Here is a 21,378-nt window from a genome sequence, read left to right as displayed (position 1 = left end):
ATGTAATTAACAAGAGTCCATGAGCTAGTGACGTATGGGAATATACATTCCTACCAGGAGGGGCAAAGTTTCCCAAACCTTAAAATGCCTATAAATACACCCCTCACCACACCCACAAATCAGTTTTACAAACTTTGCCTCCAAGGGAGGTGGTGAAGTAAGTTTGTGCTAGATTCTACGTTGATATGCGCTCCGCAGCAAGTTGGAGCCCGGTTTTCCTCTCAGCGTGCAGTGAATGTCAGAGGGATGTGAGGAGAGTATTGCCTATTGAATGCAGTGATCTCCTTCTACGGGGTCTATTTCATAAGGTTCTCTGTTATCGGTCGTAGAGATTCATCTCTTACCTCCCTTTTCAGATCGACGATATACTCTTATATTTACCATTTCCTCTACTGATTCTCGTTTCAGTACTGGTTTGGCTTTCTACAAACATGTAGATGAGTGTCCTGGGGTAAGTAAGTCTTATTTTCTGTGACACTCTAAGCTATGGTTGGGCACTTTATTTATAAAGTTCTAAATATATGTATTCAAACATTTATTTGCCTTGACTCAGAATGTTCAACTTTCCTTATTTCCAGACAGTCAGTTTCATATTTGGGATTATGCTTTAATTATCATATTTTTCTTACCTCAAAAATTTGACTTTTTCCCTGTGGGCTGTTAGGCTCGCGGGGGCTGAAAATGCTTCATTTTATTGCGTCATTCTTGGCGCGGACTTTTTTGGCGCAAAAATTCATTTAGTTTCCGGCGTCATACGTGTCGCCGGAAGTTGCGTCATTTTTTTGACGTTATTTTGCGCCAAAAATGTCGGCGTTCCGGATGTGGCGTCATTTTTTGCGCCAAAAGCATTTAGGCGCCAAATAATGTGGGCGTCTTATTTGGCGCCAAAAAATATGGGCGTCGTTTTTGTCTCCACATTATTTCAGTCTCATTTTTCATTTGCTTCTGGTTGCTAGAAGCTTGATGTTTGGCATTTTTTTCCCATTCCTGAAACTGTCTTATAAGGAATTTGATCTATTTTGCTTTATATGTTGTTTTTTCTCTTACATATTGCAAGATGTCTCACGTTGCATCTGAGCCAGAAGATACTACAGGAAAACCTCTGCCTGCTGGATCTACCAAAGCTAAGTGTATCTGCTGTAAACTTTTGGTAGCTATTCCTCCAGCTGTTGTTTGTATTAAATGTCATGACAAACTTGTTAATGCAGATAATATTTCCTTTAGTGATGTACCATTGCCTGTTGCAGTTCCCTCAACATCTAAGGTGCAGAATGTTCCTGATAACATAAGAGATTTTGTTTCTGAATCCATAAAGAAGGCTTTGTCTGTTATTTCTCCTTCTAGTAAACGTAAAAAGTCTTTTAAATCTTCTCTCTCTACAGATGAATTTTTAAATGAACACCATCATTCTGATTCTTTGGACTCTTCTGGTTCAGAGGATTCTGTCTCAGAGATTGATGCTGATAAATCTTCATATTTATTTAAGATGGAATTTATTCGCTCTTTACTTAAAGAAGTACTAATTGCTTTAGAAATAGAGGATTCTAGTCCTCTTGATACTAATTCTATACGTTTGGATAAGGTTTTTAAAGCTCCTGCGGTTATTCCAGAAGTCTTTCCTGTTCCTAATGCTATTTCTGCAGTAATTGCTAAGGAATGGGATAGATTGGGTAATTCATTTACTCCTTCTAAACGTTTTAAGCAATTATATCCTGTTCCGCCTGACAGATTAGAATTTTGGGACAAAATCCCTAAAGTTGATGGGGCTATTTCTACCCTTGCTAAACGTACTACCATTCCTACATCAGATGGTACCTCGTTTAAGGATCCTTTAGATAGAAAAATTGAATCTTTTCTAAGAAAAGCTTATCTATGTTCAGGTAATCTTCTTAGACCTGCTATATCATTGGCTGATGTTGCTGCAGCTTCAACTTTTTGGTTGGAAACTCTAGCGCAACAAGTAACAAATCGTGATTCTCATGATATTATTATTCTTCTCCAGCATGCTAATAATTTCATCTGTGATGCCATTTTTGATATTATTAGAGTTGATGTTAGATTTATGTCTCTGGCTATCTTAGCCAGAAGAGCTTTATGGCTTAAGACTTGGAATGCTGATATGGCTTCTAAATCAACTCTACTTTCCATTTCTTTCCAGGGAAACAAATTATTTGGTTCTCAGTTGGATTCTATTATTTCAACTGTTACTGGTGGGAAAGGAACTTTTTTACCACAGGATAAAAAGTCTAAAGGTAAAAACAGGGCTAACAATCGTTTTCGTTCCTTTCGTTTCAACAAAGAACAAAAGCCTGATCCTTCATCCTCAGGAGCAGTTTCAGTTTGGAAACCATCTCCAGTCTGGAATAAATCCAAGCCTGCTAGAAAGGCAAAGCCTGCTTCTAAGTTCACATGAAGGTACGGCCCTCATTCCAGCTCAGCTGGTAGGGGGCAGGTTACGTTTTTTCAAAGAAATTTGGATCAGTTCTGTTCACAATCTTTGGATTCAGAACATTGTTTCAGAAGGGTACAGAATTGGTTTCAAGATGAGACCTCCTGCAAAGAGATTTTTTCTTTCCCATGTCCCAGTAAATCCAGTGAAAGCTCAAGCATTTCTGAATTGTGTTTCAGATCTAGAGTTGGCTGGAGTAATTATGCCAGTTCCAGTTCCGGAACAGGGGATGGGGTTTTATTCAAATCTCTTCATTGTACCAAAGAAGGAGAATTCCTTCAGACCAGTTCTGGATCTAAAATTATTGAATCGTTATGTAAGGATACCAACGTTCAAGATGGTAACTGTAAGGACTATATTGCCTTTTGTTCAGCAAGGGAATTATATGTCCACAATAGATTTACAGGATGCATATCTGCATATTCCGATTCATCCAGATCATTATCAGTTCCTGAGATTCTCTTTTCTAGACAAGCATTACCAATTTGTGGCTCTACCGTTTGGCCTTGCTACAGCTCCAAGAATTTTCACAAAGATTCTCGGTGCCCTTCTGTCTGTAATCAGAGAACAGGGTATTGTGGTATTTCCTTATTTGGACGATATCTTGGTACTTGCTCCGTCTTTACATTTAGCAGAGTCTCATACGAATCGACTTGTGTTGTTTCTTCAAGATCATGGTTGGAGGATCAATTTACCAAAAAGTTCTTTGATTCCTCAAACAAGGGTAACCTTTCTGGGTTTCCAGATAGATTCAGTGTCCATGACTTTGTCTTTAACAGACAAGAGACGTCTAAAATTGATTATAGCCTGTCGAAACCTTCAGTCTCAATCATTCCCTTCGGTAGCCTTATGCATGGAAATTCTAGGTCTTATGACTGCTGCATCGGACGCGATCCCCTTTGCTCGTTTTCACATGCGACCTCTTCAGCTCTGTATGCTGAACCAATGGTGCAGGGATTACACGAAGATATATCAATTAATATCTTTAAAACCGATTGTTCGGCACTCTCTAACGTGGTGGACAGATCACCATCGTTTAATTCAGGGGGCTTCTTTTGTTCTTCCGACCTGGACTGTAATTTCAACAGATGCAAGTCTCACAGGTTGGGGAGCTGTGTGGGGATCTCTGACGGCACAAGGAGTTTGGGAATCTCAGGAGGTGAGATTACCGATCAATATCTTGGAACTCCGTGCAGTTTTCAGAGCTCTTCAGTTTTGGCCTCTTCTGAAGAGAGAATCGTTCATTTGTTTTCAGACAGACAATGTCACAACTGTGGCATACATCAATCATCAAGGAGGGACTCACAGTCCTCTGGCTATGAAAGAAGTATCTCGAATTTTGGTTTGGGCGGAATCCAGCTCCTGTCTAATCTCTGCGGTTCATATCCCAGGTGTAGACAATTGGGAAGCGGATTATCTCAGTCGCCAAACGTTGCATCCGGGCGAATGGTCTCTTCACCCAGAGGTATTTCTTCAGATTGTTCAAATGTGGGGGCTCCCAGAGATAGATCTGATGGCCTCTCATCTAAACAAGAAACTTCCCAGGTATCTGTCCAGATCCCGGGATCCTCAGGCGGAGGCAGTGGATGCATTATCACTTCCTTGGAAGTATCATCCTGCCTATATCTTTCCGCCTCTAGTTCTTCTTCCAAGAGTAATCTCCAAGATTCTGAGGGAATGCTCATTTGTTCTGCTAATAGCTCCGGCATGGCCTCACAGGTTTTGGTATGCGGATCTTGTCCGGATGGCATCTTGCCAACCATGGACTCTTCCGTTAAGACCAGACCTTCTGTCTCAAGGTCCTTTTTTCCATCCGGATCTGAAATCCTTAAATTTAAAGGTATGGAGATTGAACGCTTGATTCTTGGTCATAGAGGTTTCTCTGACTCCGTGATTAATACTATGTTACAGGCTCGTAAATCTGTATCTCGAGAGATATATTATAGAGTCTGGAAGACTTATATTTCTTGGTGTCTTTCTCATCATTTTTCTTGGCATTCTTTTAGAATACCGAGAATTTTACAGTTTCTTCAGGATGGTTTAGATAAGGGTTTGTCCGCGAGTTCTTTGAAAGGACAAATCTCCGCTCTTTCTGTTCTTTTTCACAGAAAGATTGCTATTCTTCCTGATATTCATTGTTTTGTACAAGCTTTGGTTCGTATAAAACCTGTCATTAAGTCAATTTCTCCTCCATGGAGTTTGAATTTGGTTTTGGGAGCTCTTCAAGCTCCTCCGTTTGAACCTATGCATTCATTGGACATTAAATTACTTTCTTGGAAAGTTTTGTTCCTTTTGGCCATCTCTTCTGCTAGAAGAGTTTCTGAATTATCTGCTCTTTCATGTGAGTCTCCTTTTCTGATTTTTCATCAGGATAGGGCGGTGTTGCGAACTTCTTTTGAATTTTTACCTAAAGTTGTAAATTCCAACAACATTAGTAGAGAAATTGTGGTTCCTTCATTATGTCCTAATCCTAAGAATTCTAAGGAGAAATCATTGCATTCTTTGGATGTTGTTAGAGCTTTGAAATATTATGTTGAAGCTACGAAATCTTTCCGTAAGACTTCTAGTCTATTTGTTTTCTTTTCCGGTTCTAGGAAAGGCCAGAAAGCTTCTGCCATTTCTTTGGCATCTTGGTTGAAATCTTTAATTCATCTTGCCTATGTTGAGTCGGGTAAAATTCCGCCTCAAAGAATTACAGCTCATTCTACTAGGTCAGTTTCTACTTCCTGGGCGTTTAGGAATGAAGCTTCGGTTGACCAGATCTGCAAAGCAGCAACTTGGTCCTCTTTGCATACTTTTACTAAATTCTACCATTTTGATGTATTTTCTTCTTCTGAAGCAGTTTTTGGTAGAAAAGTTCTTCAGGCAGCGGTTTCAGTTTGAATCTTCTGCTTATGTTTTTTGTTAAACTTTATTTTGGGTGTGGATTTTTTTCAGCAGGAATTGGCTGTCTTTATTTTATCCCTCCCTCTCTAGTGACTCTTGTGTGGAAAGATCCACATCTTGGGTAGTCATTATCCCATACGTCACTAGCTCATGGACTCTTGTTAATTACATGAAAGAAAACATAATTTATGTAAGAACTTACCTGATAAATTCATTTCTTTCATATTAACAAGAGTCCATGAGGCCCACCCTTTTTTGTGGTGGTTATGATTTTTTTGTATAAAGCACAATTATTCCAATTCCTTATTTTATATGCTTCGCACTTTTTTTCTTATCACCCCACTTCTTGGCTATTCGTTAAACTGATTTGTGGGTGTGGTGAGGGGTGTATTTATAGGCATTTTAAGGTTTGGGAAACTTTGCCCCTCCTGGTAGGAATGTATATTCCCATACGTCACTAGCTCATGGACTCTTGTTAATATGAAAGAAATGAATTTATCAGGTAAGTTCTTACATAAATTATGTTTTTTTGTAATCTAGATGTTCGACAAGGGTTAATTGGTGTTGGTCTTATAAATGTGGAAGACAGATCTGGAATTCTAACTCTTGATAAAGGTAACTAGTTTGATTTGAAACAGTGTTAAGTTTTGGTGAAAATCACTTTATAAAGTGCTAGTATATTTCAACAGCTCTTTATTGCTCTGTCATAAATTGGACAAGTATATATTAAATTGACAAAATATGCTTGCCATTTAAAGAATGTAGAATTTTTGTTCTTTGCTGCACAATAATTGGGGGCTACAATCTGGTCCAACAGTAAACCAGACACATTCAGGAAATCTCTGTGAGATGCATTGAATTTAGGTTGCAGACTATCATGTCTTTAGATATTTGTACATGTTTTGATTTCTTTTTTCATTCCAAACAGATTACAATAATATAGGAAAATTTCTTAACCGAATCTTGGGAATGGAAGTACATCAGCAAAATGCACTTTTCCAGTATTTCGCTGACACACTCACTGCAGTTATACAAAATGCCAAGAAGAATGGAAGATATGACATGGGCATCTTAGGTAAGAAAGAATCAAGTGTTTTGTGATGTATTTATTATAAAAAAAATTCTTTCCATATGATTCATTTGTATTCTTTGTGAAGATCTTGGTTCTGGAGATGAGAAGGTTAAGAAAACTGAAGTTAAGAAGTTTTTAACACCAGGGTACTCTACCTCAGGCCATGTTGAATTGTACACGGTATGTATCATCTCATTACAGTTTAATTACGTTTTTGGCAAAAATATTGTACTGAATGAGGATGAGTTCTATATTTCATATAGATATGTATTGCAAAATAATGTATAGGCCTTTTGAGCTTAAAGTGATTTAATTCCGTTCTTGAAGCTTGCGAAAAATCTGTGTAGTGAAGACAAATCTACAAAATGTTTCTGTTTGTGTAATTTTTCATTTATTTTAATAGATAAGTGTGGAAAGAGGAATGTCTTGGGATGATGCCACAAAAATTTGGGCTGAGCAGACAGTGCCAGAGGATGGCTTTTATTTGTCACTGCAGGTAAGAAATTGTTTGAACATTTAAAACATAAATGTTAACATTTGCTTAATTTGTACAACTAAACACTACGGAACATTTTGTTTAACTTTGCAAAAAAAATTGTTTTCCTACATTTGTAAAACGTCTATCAAGATGCTTGCCTGGAATTGTCTTACAATTTTTACAATTTGTGTCCCTCTTCTGTACTTAATATTCCTTGAAATTACACGCTTCAGTCTTTTTATGAACTTCATTTCCTTCCTAGAATAGGGAGAGTCCACAACTTCATTCCTTACTGTTAGGAAATACAACACTTGGCCACCAGGAGGAGGCAAAGACACCCCAGCTAAAGGCTTAAATATCCCTCCCACTTCATTACCCCATCATTCATTCTTTGCCTTTCGTCACGTTAGGAGGTGGCAGAGAAGTATCAGGGTCACAGTGTGGCTCCTTTATACCTTGATAGCATCAAGGGTTAATATCCTTTGAATGGGGTTTATTGAACAGTTGGGGTTAATTAATCAGTGTATTAATTATTTACATGCTGCTTTGTGTGATTTTTTTTTTTTTTTTTTTTTTTTTTTCCTGGGCTGATAGACTGTGTGTTTTGGGCTTGAACAAACAGGTTTCACTTTCTTTTTTTAAAGTGTTGCACAGCTCCTATTAAGTACTGCCTTGCACTCCATGTGACTGGGTGTGGACTATGTTCATTTCCTCCATTCCGGCTGAGACTTGATCCTGAGGAGAGCGTTTCCACTGTTAAATTTCTGGGAGGTGGTGAGTTCCCCAGCCATTGGGAGTATAAAGGTGCAGTTTTCTATAATAAAAAACGTTTTTATTTGTGTCCTCCTGTGGGTATAACCTGAGCTATGGAGGACTCTGACATATTAGAAGGTACTCCTGTACTAAATCATACCTGTTTATATTGTGAGGAGGCCGTGGTTTTCCCGCCCACTCAATTATGTTCCACATGCCTTAAAGGGACAGTCAAGTCCAAAAATAACTCATGATTTAAATAGGGAATGTAATTTTAAACGACTTTCCAATTTACTTTTATCACACATTTTGCTTTGTTCTTTTGGTATTCTTAGTTGAAAGCTAAACCTAGGAGGTTCATATGCTAATTTCTTAGACCTTGAAGACTGCGTCTATTCTAAATGCATTTTGACCACTAGAGGGCATTAGTTCATGTTTTTCATATAGATAACATTGAGCTCATGCACGTGAAGTTACCCTGGAGATAGCACTGATTGGCTAAAATGCAAGTCTGTCAAAAGAACTGAAATAAGGGGGCAGTTTGCAGAGGCATCGATGCAAGGTAATCACAGAGATAAAACGTGTATTTCTATAACATTGTTAGTTATGCAAAACTGGGGAATGGGTAATAAAGGGATTATCTTTTTTTTTAACAACAAAAATTCTGGTGTTGACAGTCCCTTTAACACAGTTATAAAGACTAAGAAGGGAGAAAAGCCTGCTGAGGCTCATAGTCCCTCTGAGCCGTATACCTCTCAGGACTCTGCGTCCCGTGAGATTACTACCCTTGCTACATTATCCACTCCACATGCAGTTCCCCGTAGCACATCTAATCCTCATCCGGAGGGGGCCTTCTTCCTGCGGACTTTGCCGTGCAGTTACAAACGGCAGTGTCTGCAGCCCTCAGTGCATTACCTCGCACTAACAAACGTAAGAGAGAGGTTAAACAGAGCTCTCCTGACCCGGAGTCCTATAAATAATTTTAACGGATTTAGCTATTATGTCCCAGTTATCAGATGATGAGTTAACCTCTGTAGCTTCGGGGATGAACTTTCTTGGAGTCCTTAGCGTCTAAGCCTCCTGCTGCGGAGGAACCATCCTTTTTAGATTAAAAATTGAGCACTTGTTTTTCTTATTAAAGGAGGTTCTGTCTAGAGGTTCCAGAGGCGCTGCCTGAAGAACCTATACCTAAATTAGACAGTTTACGAAGACAGGAAAGTTCCTTTTGAATTTTCCTGTACCGGTTAAGATGGCGAACATTATTTAGAACGAATGGGAAAGAATTGGTTCTTCCTTTTACCCCTCGTCCTACTTTTGAAAAGTTGTTCCCGGTCCCGGACTCTCAACTGGATTTGTGGGGCTCCATTCCTAAGGTGGATGGGGCTATCTCTACGCTTTCTAAACGTACTACTATACCTCTTGAGGATAGTTTTTCGTTCAGAGAGCTGATGGATAAGAAAATGGAAACTTTTCTGAGAGATGTTTCAACATACAGGATTTTTGTTTGAACCGGTGGCTTCAGCTGCTGCGGTTGCGGGAGCGACTACCTACTGGTGCGACTTTGTCAGAGCTCATTGAGGTGGAGTCTCCCCTCGAGGATATTCAAGACAGAATTAAAGCTCTGAGAATTGCTAATTCTTTTATCTGTTGCAAACATGCAAATTATTCGCCTAAATGCAAAGGCCTCTGGCTTTGCTGTCCGAGCCTACCGGGCGCTCTGGTTGAAGTCTTGGTCTGCAGATATGACTTGTAAGTCCAGACTCCTTTCTTCCCTTAAATGGAAAGATTTTATTTGGTCCAGGCCTGGACTCCATTATTTCTACAGTTACCGGAGGCAAGTGTGACTTCCTACCATAGGATAAGAAGTCTAAGGGACAACAATCTTCTAATTTTTGTTCCTTGCGTTCTGACAAATCCCAACAACAACAATCCCTCTCCAAGCCTGAGCATCCCAAGACTACTTGGAAGCCGGCTCAGTCCTGGAATAAATCCAAGCAGAATAAGAAGCCCGCCGTAAAACAAATCGGCATGAAGGGGTGGCCCCCGATCCAAAATTGGATTGTGTAGGGGGCAGACTGTCTTTTTTTCAGACGCCTGGTTCAAGGACGTACAGGTTTTGTGGGTTTCTGTAGGTGGTATCTCAGGGATAGAAGATAGGCTTCAAATCTCATCCGCCAAGGGATGCCTTTCTAGCGTGCATTCGGGATCTATCCTCCTTAGGAGGAGTTGTCTCGGTGCCTAGCGAAAAAAGAGGTTTGGGGTTTTAGTAAAACATTTTTGTGGTCCCAAAGAAGGAGGGAACTTTCCACCCAATTCTGGACCTAAAGTGCTTAAACAAATTTCTCAGTGACCCTTCCTTCAAGATTGAGACGATAAGATCCATCCTTCCTTTAATTCAGGAAGGCCAGTTTGACCACTATAGATCTGAAGGACGCTTACCTTCATGTTCCAATCCACAGGGAACACTTTCAGTTCCTGAGGTTTGCATTCCTGGACCAGCACTTCCAGTTCATTGCCCTTCTGTTTGGCCTAGCTACTGCTCCCAGAATCTTTACAAAGGTTCTGGGGGCTCTTCTAGCTGTTGCCAGAACTCAGGATATTGCAGTAGCCCATTCTTGGACGATATTCTGGTGCAAGCACCATCCTTTCGTCTTGCGTAAGAATTCTCGGAGTCCCTTCTCAGTCATCTTCGATCACATGGATGGAAGATAAACTTGGAAGAGTTCTTATCCCAAGTACCAGGGTGGAATTCCTGGGTACTATAATAGAAATATCTTCATGGATATGGAGTCTAACAGATCAGAGACGTTTGCCAGCTAACTTAGGTATGTTTTGCCCTCCTGACCTCCTTAAAGGGACAGTATACACTCATTTTCATATAACTGCATTTAATAGACACTACTATAAAGAATTAGATGCACAGATACTGATATAAAAATCCACTATCAAACTGTTTAAAAACTTACTTAGAAGCTCTGTTTAGCTCTATTGAAAAGGTAGCTGGAAAGCCCACTGCAAGTGGTAAATAAGACACTCCCCCTTCTTTTGCATATGAAAAGACCCTTTACACAAACAGGAACAAGCTGGAGAAGGTAGCTGACGGTTTTCACATAAACCTTTGGGGCTTGGTTAGGAGTCTGAAAATCAGAGCAATGTTATTTAAAAATAAGCAAAACTATACATTTAAAAATAAAACTTTATGGGCTATATAAATAGATCATCTACAAAACATTTATGCAAAGAAAAAATGAGTGTATAATGTCCCTTTAAGGCCATCTGTGGCTCAGTGTATGGAGGTGATTGATCTCATGGTGTCCTGCATGAACATCATTCCTTTTGCCAGGTTCTGTCTCAGACCTTTACAACTGTGCATGCTGAGGCAGTGGAACGGCGATCATTCAGATCTGTCTCAACAGATTGTATTAGACAAACTTTCGAGAGAATCGCTTTCTTGGTGGCTCTGTCCAAATCATCTGTCCCGAGGGACATGCTTCTTAAGATTACCATGGGAGATTGTGACTACGGAAGCAAGCCTATCCGGATGGGGAGCTGTTTAGGGTGCCAGGATGGCACAGGGGTTGTGGACCCAGGAGGCGTCCTCCCTCCCGATCAATATTTCTTTCTAATGACACGAGTCCATGGATCATCTAATTACTATTGGGAATTTTACTCCTGGTCAGCAGGAGGCACCAAAGAGCACCACAGCAAAGCTGTTAAATATCACCTCCCTTCCCTCCAACCCCAGTCATTCTCTTTGCCTACGTTAGAGCAAGGAAGTGGTAAAGTTAGGTGTTGGTAAAAGATTCTTCAAGCAAGATTTTGTTATTTTTTAAGTAGTAAGATTGTGCTGCGTTGTTCTGGGATGTAGCAGTAGTCCATATCAGTCTCTTCAGTAGAGCAGTGGTGGCTTTAGAGCAATGGGAACTTGTGGGACATAATTCTCACTGCGCCTCCCATGTAGTTTATGCTGCCCTAACTCTGAATGCCTGAGTAAGATTACAGGTGGCCCTCGTTTTACAACGGTTCAATTTACACCGTTTCAGAATAACAACCTTTTTTTTTCCAGTCATGTGACTGCTATCAAAGCATTGAGAAGCAGTGCATTTATTAAAATAGCCAATAGGTGGAGCTGTCCGCTTGTGTTGCAGCAAAGCCAAGCAAGCTGAAATTAATCAGTTTAACCAGACCTGAGCTATTGAGCAGATTTTAAAGAAACAAGATCTTCCTGTCTATAACTCAGTCCAGATTGGAATCCATAGAAAGAACTGTTTGCAGAAAAATGCAAGTGAAGTCTGTGTTGTGTGATTATTTTATTAGGTTTATAATGCTGTTTAGCAAATGTTTGTGTTCATTTAACTTAGTTTAATTATATATTCTGTGTTGTGTGATTATTTTATTAGGTTTATAATGCTGTCTAGCATTTAGAGTCTTAATTTCAAAGCTTTAAAAATAATGTATTAGGTTCCAGGCCCCTCTCTAAAAGTAACACCTATCTCCCTCACTTACCATTGACTTACATTATAAACTGGGTTTCAATTCACAACTGTTTCGATTTACAACCATTCCTTCTGGAACCTAACCCAGGCGTAAACTGAGGGCTACCTGTACTCAGTCTTTCTCTTTTTCCACAGGTCCATGTGAGGGAGAGGACCTCTCAAACCTGGTGAGCTGCCTTGCTGTCTGGCAGGTTTATGAGGTAAGTGCTAACTTTATTTTCTGGGGATATAAAGACTCATAGAAATAGTTTGGGCACTTTATTTACAAAGAATGGGACACATACATTCTCTTATAGAGGGGACTTATGTAGACAGTTTGTTATGCAGGCACTGGGGCTGAGAAGAAATTAGGCTTAGGTTTCTCAGTGGTTTTCACTGCTCCCGGCAGTTTAATTTTAGAACAAAGATGCCGACCGGGAGATTCCTTTTTTGAGACGCCCACGATGGACGGAGCTATGGGGGACGGCAATTTATGTTGCGTGCCACTTTTCCCTTCCTGTGACCGGGGGGGTAAGAGTACAGTCTCAGTCAAGACATGCGTTTCTAGGACCGGAGAGCGGTTCAATATAACTACTTCCGAGTTCCGGATCTTCTAAGGGGATTGTTAAAGAGCCGGTGTCAGCAGGGCAGGTAGGCACCTCAGCAAAGTTAAGCTGAGGTGTAGAGGTGTTTTGCAATATTTTTAGTCCTCTTTGCATTGAAAAATAATAATAATAAAAAGTAAAGTTACGGTTTAAAATTTATAGTGACAAACGTTTTTTCTGTTTAAAATTTTTATTAAAAAAATTTAGACTTTTTATTTGATAATTTGATCCACTGTGAGTCAGAATGGACAAAGAGGCCCTGCAAAATGTCAATTGTTCATGTTTTGATGCTAATGTGGAACCACCAATCCCTTTCTGTTCATGTATTGAGAGAACGTTGAATTATAGGGATAGACTTTTTCTGATCCAACATTTTCTAAGGCGGATGCTGTTCAGGAGTCTAATGACAATGTTCAATATATGCCGCAGCTTTCTCCTCAAGCGTCCCAAATTTTACCGCCCAAACATGCAGTGCCCTGTGCTTCCTCTCAAACTTCTCCTGGAGTTAAGTTGCAAGACATCACTATCCTCATGTCTTCTGCAGTCTCTGATGCATTGTCTGCTTTTCCCACGTTGCAGGGAAAGCGTAAGAATAATCATTCAGTAAGCGAGGTTACTGACGCAGTTGTGGCTATTTCGAATGCCTCCTCTCAGAAGCCGGAGGAGGAAGATACTTCTGTAGCATCTGAGGTTGAAATCTCAGATTCTGACAGTGTAATTCAGTGTAAGTCTTGGTCAGCGGATGTGTCTTCCAAGACAAAATTGCTTAACATCCCTTTCAAGGGTAAAACACTGTTTGGTCCTGATTTGAAAGAGATTATTTCAGACATCACCGGGGGAAAATAAGCCTAATTTTCGTCCCTTTCGCAGAAACGGACCAGCCTCTAATTCTACATCCTCTAAGCAAGAGGGTAATACTTCTCAACCCAAACCAGCCTGGAGACCGATGCAAGGCTGGAACAAGGGTAAGCAGGCCAAGAAGCCTGCCACTGCTACCAAAACAGCATGAAGGGATGGCCCCCGATCCGGGACCGGATCTGGTGGGGGGCAGACTTTCTCTCTTTGCTCAGGCTTGGGCAAGAGATGTTCAGGATCCTTGGGCACTAGAAATAGTTTCTCAGGGTTATCTCCTGGAATTCAAGGAACTACCCCCAAGGGGAAGGTTCCACAGGTCTCAATTATCTTCAAACCAAATAAAGACAGGCATTCTTACATTGTGTAGAAGACCTGTTAAAGATGGGAGTAATTCATCCAGTTCCAATAGGAGAACAAGGGATGGGGTTTTACTCCAACCTGTTCATAGTTCCCAAAAAAGAGGGAACATTCAGACCAATTTTAGATCTCAAGATCCTAAAAAAATTTCTCAGGGTTCCATCGTTCAAAATGGAAACCATTCGAACGATCCTTCCTACCATCCAGGAAGGTCAATTTATGACCACGGTGGATTTAAAGGATGCGTACCTCCATATTCCTATCCACAAGGAACATCATCAGTTCCTAAGGTTCGCTTTTCTGGACAAGCATTACCAGTTTGTGGCACTTCCATTCGGATTAGCCACTGCTCCGAGAATTTTCACAAAGGTACTAGGGTCCCTTCTAGCGGTTCTAAGACCAAGGGGCATTGCAGTAGTACCGTACTTGGACGACATCCTGATTCAAGCGTCGTCTGTCAAAAGCAAAGGCTCATATGGACATCGTCCTAGCCTTTCTCAGATCTCACGGATGGAAAGTGAACATAGAAAAAAGTTCTCTGTCCCCGTCAACAAGAGTTCCCTTCTTGGGAACAATAATAGATTCCTTAGAAATGAGGATTTTTCTGACAGAGGTCAGAAAATCAAAACTTCTAAGCTCTTGTCAAGTACTTCATTCTGTTCTTCGTCCTTCCATAGCGCAGTGCATGGAAGTAATAGGATTGATGGTTGCAGCAATGGACATAGTTCCTTTTGCACGAATTCATCTAAGACCATTACAACTGTGCATGCTCAGACAGTGGAATGGGGATTATACAGACTTGTCTCCGACGATTCAAGTAGATCAAAGGACCAGAGATTCACTCCGTTGGTGGCTGATCCTGGACAACCTGTCACAGGGAATGAGCTTCCGCAGACCAGAGTGGGTCATTGTCACGACCGACGCCAGTCTGGTGGGCTGGGGCGCGGTCTGGGAACCCCTGAAAGCTCAGGGTCTATGGTCTCGGGAAGAATCTCTTCTCCCGATAAACATTCTGGAACTGAGAGCGATATTCAATGCTCTCAAAGCTTGGCCTCATCTAGCAAAGGCCAAATTCATAAGGTTTCAATCAGACAACATGACGACCGTTGCATATATCAACCATCAGGGGGGAACAAGGAGTTCCCTGGTGATGGAGGAAGTGACCAAGATAATTCAATGGGCGGCGGATCACTCCTGCCACTTGTCTGCAATCCACATCCCAGGAGTGGAAAATTGGGAAGCGGATTTTCTGAGTCGTCAGACATTCCATCCGGGGGAGTGGGAACTCCATCCGGAAATCTTTGCCCAAATAACTCGATTATGGGGCATTCCAGACATGGATCTGATGGCCTCTCGTCAGAACTTCAAGGTTCCTTGTTACGGGTCCAGATCCAGGGATCCCAAGGCGGCTCTAGTAGATGCACTAGTAGCACCTTGGACCTTCAACCTAGCTTATGTATTCCCACCGTTTCCTCTCATTCCCAGGCTGGTAGCCAGGATCAATCAGGAGAGGGCTTCGGTGATCTTGATAGCTCCTGCGTGGCCACGCAGGACTTGGTATGCAGACCTGGTGAATATGTCATCGGCTCCACCATGGAAGCTACCTTTGAGACAGGACCTTCTTGTTCAAGGTCCATTCGAACATCCGAATCTGGTTTCCCTCCAACTGACTGCTTGGAGATTGAACGCTTGATTTTATCAAAGCGTGGGTTTTCAGATTCTGTAATAGATACTCTGATTCAGGCTAGAAAGCCTGTAACTAGAAAAATTTACCATAAAATATGGAAAAAATATATCTGTTGGTGTGAATCTAAAGGATTCCCATGGAACAAGATAAAAATTCCTAAGATTCTATCCTTTCTACAAGAAGGTTTGGAGAGAGGATTATCTGCAAGTTCTCTGAAGGGACAGATCTCTGCTTTATCTGTTTTACTTCACAAAAGGCTGGCAGCTGTGCCAGACGTTCAAGCGTTTGTTCAGGCTCTGGTTAGAATCAAGCCTGTTTACAGACCTTTGACTCCTCCCTGGAGTCTTAATCTAGTTCTTTCAGTTCTTCAAGTGGTTCCGTTTGAACCCTTACATTCCGTAGATATTAAGTTATTATCTTGGAAAGTTTTGTTTTTGGTTGCAATTTCTTCTGCTAGAAGAGTTTCTGAGTTATCTGCTCTGCAGTGTTCTCCGCCCTATCTGGTGTTCCATGCAGATAAGGTGGTTTTGCGTACTAAGCCTGGTTTTCTTCCGAAAGTTGTTTCCAACAAAAATATTAACCAGGAGATAGTTGTACCTTCTTTGTGTCCGAATCCAGTTTCAAAGAAGGAACGTTTGTTACACAATTTGGACGTAGTCCGTGCTCTAAAATTCTATTTAGAGGCCACTAAAGATTTCAGACAAACATCTTCTTTGTTTGTTGTTTATTCTGGTAAAAGGAGAGGTCAAAAAGCAACTTCTACCTCTCTTTCTTTTTGGCTTAAAAGCATTATCCGATTGGCTTATGAGACTGCCGGACGGCAGCCTCCTGAAAGAATCACAGCTCATTCCACTAGGGCTGTGGCTTCCACATGGGCCTTCAAGAACGAGGCTTCTGTTGACCAGATATGTAAGGCAGCGACTTGGTCTTCACTGCACACTTTTGCCAAATTTTACAAATTTGATACTTTTGCTTCTTCGGAGGCTATTTTTGGGAGAAAGGTTTTGCAAGCCGTGGTGCCTTTCATTTAGGTGACCTGATTTGCTCCCTCCCTTCATCCGTGTCCTAAAGCTTTGGTATTGGTTCCCACAAGTAAGGATGACGCCGTGGACCGGACACACCTATGTTGGAGAAAACAGAATTTATGCTTACCTGATAAATTACTTTCTCCAACGGTGTGTCCGGTCCACGGCCCGCCCTGGTTTTTTTAATCAGGTCTGATGAATTATTTTTTCTAACTACAGTCACCACGGTATCATATGGTTTCTCCTATGCATATTTCCTCCTGTACGTCGGTCGAATGACTGGGGTAGGCGGAGCCTAGGAGGGATCATGTGACCAGCTTTGCTGGGCTCTTTGCCATTTCCTGTTGGGGAAGAGAATATCCCACAAGTAAGGATGACGCCGTGGACCGGACACACCGTTGGAGAAAGTAATTTATCAGGTAAGCATAAATTCTGTTTTTCTCCCGGTAGTGATATCATTTAATAGGCAACCCGGGTGATAGCTTCTGTTATGTCTCCCCTCTCCAGATATCGGTACTTTACACTGGCCGATCGGGAGGTGTGTGTTTAAGGGGGACATAGTATTGTAGAGGCAGTGCAATTTTTAGGCTATTTTGCGGTTGGTGTATTTTCACTTGGGGTTAATAGTTATACAAGGCTCCATCTTGGGGTTGGCCGCCCGGGAGTTACAGTCTAACACGCCCACGAAGGGCGGGTCTTAGTGTTCTATGCAGGAGGCTCCATCTTGTATAATTTACCGCCCGAGTGTTCAGTCTGATACGCCCACGATGGGCGGAGCTAAGCTATGACTCAATGTTTTACGCGCCCTTCCTATGCCGTTTCAGGAACGCATTGTACACTGATGGGCTGTTAGCTGGGGTGTATTGCATACCCTTACGGTCAGTCTTACTTTAGCTGATGCAGGGTTGTTGGCATATGTTTGAATGCTCTCTTTGCACTCGTAGTGTAAAGTGTACACGCTGTTTTCTGTGTCCTCCGGTTTGTAATTACACAGCTTAACAGCCCTGCTCCATTGTTTTCTAATTGTAGTGATTAAACATATATGGGGAGTCTCTCTTATTAAATAGTCTGTAGTGTTTTCCTTCATTTATTATGATTTGGAAGGAAACGCAGTTTCATCATAACACATTGTTCCTTTTGCAGTTAAAGAGACGGTACCCTTTTTTGTGGGGTCCCTTTATTTGATACATGCTGCTGTTTATGGTATAATACAGCTTGGTATTTGACAGGGAACAAATGTGCACATGAAATAAAGATTATCTTCCTACATGCGGTGCTCTGCGGTTCCTCGCAGCACAAGTCAGGGTTGTTTTACTGTCCTGAGCAATATGTGTTTCCAGCAAGGTTAACATAATGCTTGAATACGTTTGATCACAGAAATAAGAGGATTTCAATATTAAACTCTTGTTATTTCTGCAGGTTACTATAGAGGAAATATGTTATCCTTTTAAAATTTAAAGGGATACAAACATATTTGCTTGTGTAGATCTTTCTTTTATATTCTCCTTCTAATGTGACGGTTAGGAGTCTGGTGTCACCGGTCAATCCTTTCCACATTTTCTACCTATAGTGTCTGCAATTATTGCTTACCCACAGGCAGTACTCTGCGGTTCTTTGCATAGACATTGTTTTGATGTTCTTAGCAATGTCTGGTTACAGCAATATTATGTTATTAGTCTGGTTCTGCATGACAGAAATAAGATGCTCTTTTGCGTTTTAAAAAGACAGTACAATTTTTTTTTGTGGATACATTTTATTAATCAAATTTTTTTTATGTCATCCTTTGTGACTATAGGATGGTATACAAACACATAGATGAATATAGCCAGTCCGGTGCTAAGACACTAGGGCTTATCTCTGTAGCAACCCAAGGGTTACAGGCTTGCAGCTCAAAGGTTGTTGATTGCATCCAGGTGCTGACTGGCCATTTTAATAATGTTGACAGCGCTTTGAGAACCTTATGGGGGCTTAATTTACCGTCACGGGTGCGGTGGCATACTGACTTGGCAATTTATCTGCGTGGTTTCAGTAAAGGGATACTAGACCAGATAATAGCTATAAAGCGCTAATGCCTTTTTTTTTTTTTTTTTTTAACAGACGCTTCTTTGCAGGTCTCTAAGCTGGCAACGAAGAATTCAGGTCTTCTAAGACTTTACTATTCCTTACAAGGAATAGTAAATTGCTGATACGGGCTACTTCTGTAGTATAGTGGGCATTACCACTGCATATGAAGAAAGTACCCCGGGGTCAATACCCTTTCACTTTTTTTCCTGCAGGATAAGTCAAGTGAAAACAACCTAGGCCTGCATGGTGGCTCCACCCTTCTGGGAAGACCAGGCAACCAAGAAGCCTGAAATTGGGACTAAGTCAGCGCAAAGGCATGCCCCCGATCCTAGGCTGGATCTGGTAGGGGGCAGACTATCCCTTTTTGTTAAGGTTTTGGGTGCAGGAAGTTCAGGATCCCTGGGTTTTAGAAAAAGTGTCTCAGGGGTATAAATTGGCACAAGTTTTCCTTTATCTGCAGGTTTGTGCCTCCCAGATTATCTACAGCCCAAGTCTGTTTGTGGTTCCCACAAAGAAGGGGAACCTTCAGACCAATTTTAGACCTCAGAGATTTTTCATGAATTTGTAGGAGTTCCGTCTCTAAAGATGGACCCTGTATGTTCCATGCTACCACTGATTCAAGAGGGTCAGTTCATGACCACAGTGGACCTAAAGGATGCATGCCTACATGTTCCATTTCATTGGGACCATTTCCTATTCTAAGGTTTGCTTTTTTTGCAAACGTTTTCAGGGTGTGGCGTTACCTCTCGGCCCTGCCACTGCCCCAAGGAATCTTTTCTGACGGTTCTTAGACCGCAGGACTTTGGCGTGGCGCCGTATGTAGTCGACATTCTAATTCAAGCGCCATTATTTCTCCTCGTCAGATTCTGAGGATGATTTTGGACAATCTGGTGTTCTCCTTCCCGTGGTGGAAGATAAATATGGAACAATGTTCCTTGTATCCAAGTTCAAGGGTAACCCTTCTAGGGACCATAATAGATTCCCTGTCGTTTAACAGTTTTTCTGATAGTGGTCCGGTACACATACATACCTGTAGTGCCCTTCAGTCCGCTCTCCGGCCTTCGGTGGCTCAATGTATGGAGGTATTGGGCTGATGGTGGTGACAATGGATGTCATACCTTTTGCTTGGTTCCATCTCAGACCTCTACGGGTAAGCATGGTCAGGCATTGGAACGAGGATTGTACAGACCTGTCTCGTCTGATAATTCTGGATCAGGAATCAAGGGATTCTTTTTAGTGGGGTTGTTCTGGATCCTCTATCCCGGGGAACCTGCTTTCGCAGGCTGGCTTGGGATTTTGTGACAACGGTTGCTAGCCTTCTGGGGTGGAGACTTGTCTGGATCTACCTGAAGGCTCAGGGTCTTTTGGACTCTCAGAGTCGGTTCTCCCTATACACTTTCTAGAACTGATAGCGATCTTTATACGCTTCTGACCTGACCTTGGTTAGCCGCGGCCATGTTTATCAGGTTCCAGTTGGACTATATAATATCTGTGGCTTACATCGATCATCAGGGGGGTACAAGATGTCCCCTAGCAATGACAGAAGTATCCAAAATTGTTCAAAGGGCAGAGATACTTTTTTGTTGCCTGTCAGCGATCCACATCCCGGGTGTAGACAATGGGAGGCGGATTCTTGATCAGACAGACATTCTGTCCGGGGGAGTGGGTACTCCATCCGGAGGTGTTTTTCCAAGCTGATCCTCAAGTGGAGTTGGATCTGATGGCATCTCGAGGGAATGCCACTCTTTAGAGATCCAGGGACCCCAGGCGGCGTTCATTGACGTTCTGGCGGTTCCTTGGAACTTCAATCTAGCATACCTGTCTCTTCCATTTGCACTTTGTCCTCGGGTGTTTGCCCGACTCAAACAGGAGAGGGCGTCGGTGATACTCATGGCACCGGCATGGCCTCAAAGACTTTGGTATGCGGTACTAATAGTGATGGCATCTCCACCAACTTGGAGACTGCCGTTGAGGGAGGACCCTCTCGTTCAGGGTCCGTTCCTTGATCCACTTCTAGGTTCTCTGCAGCTGTTTGCGTGGAGATTGAATGCTTATTTTTATCTAAGCAATGGTTTTTCTGCTCTCGGTCATAGTTTCCTTGATTCGGGCACGTATGCCTGTTACTAGGAAAATTTACATCAGATATGGCATAAATATCTTTCTTGGTGTGAATCAGAGGGCTACTCATGGAGTAGGGTTAGGATTCCCAGGATTTTGTGTCTTCAAGATGAATTGGAGAAGGGGTTGTCAGCAAGTTCCTTAAAGGGACGGTTTTCTGCTTAGTCTATTTTGTTGCACAAGCGTCTGGCAGATGTTCAGTCTTTTTGTCAGGCTTTGACTAGTATCAGGCCTGTGTTTCGACTATTTGCTCCTCCTTGGAGTTTGAATTTAGTTCTTGGAGTCCTTCAAGGGGTTCCGTTTGAACCTATGCGTTCCATAGATATTAAGTTAGTATCTTGGAAAGTTTTAGTTTTGATTGCTATTTCTTCTGCTCGCAGAGTTTCTGAGCTTTCAGCATTATATTGTGATTCTCCTTATCTTATTTTTCATCGGATAAGGTAGTGGTGCGTACCAAACCTGGTTTTCTTCCTAAGGTTTTCAAATTAAAATTTTAATCAGGAAATTGTTGTTCCTTCCTTGTGTCCTAATCCTTCTTCTGAAAAGGAGCGACT

The 21,378-nt window shown here is 41.6% G+C and overlaps 1 protein-coding gene across 1 annotated transcript in view; it reads left to right on the top strand.

Annotated features, from left to right (window-relative positions):
• The window catches only part of SBNO1 (strawberry notch homolog 1), a 255,572-nt gene that overhangs the window by 198,416 nt on the left and 35,778 nt on the right, over positions 1 to 21,378 (top strand). The window contains exons 23-26 of the mRNA XM_053699774.1: positions 5,876 to 5,950; positions 6,264 to 6,410; positions 6,493 to 6,587; positions 6,811 to 6,903. Of these exons, the coding sequence (XP_053555749.1) occupies positions 5,876 to 5,950; positions 6,264 to 6,410; positions 6,493 to 6,587; positions 6,811 to 6,903 (410 nt within the window). The remainder of the gene's footprint in view (positions 1 to 5,875; positions 5,951 to 6,263; positions 6,411 to 6,492; positions 6,588 to 6,810; positions 6,904 to 21,378) is intronic.

The sequence above is a fragment of the Bombina bombina genome, chromosome 2 (assembly GCF_027579735.1).
Source record: "Bombina bombina isolate aBomBom1 chromosome 2, aBomBom1.pri, whole genome shotgun sequence".
NCBI lineage: Eukaryota > Metazoa > Chordata > Amphibia > Anura > Bombinatoridae > Bombina > Bombina bombina.
This window is presented reverse-complemented; position numbering and strand designations above follow the sequence as displayed.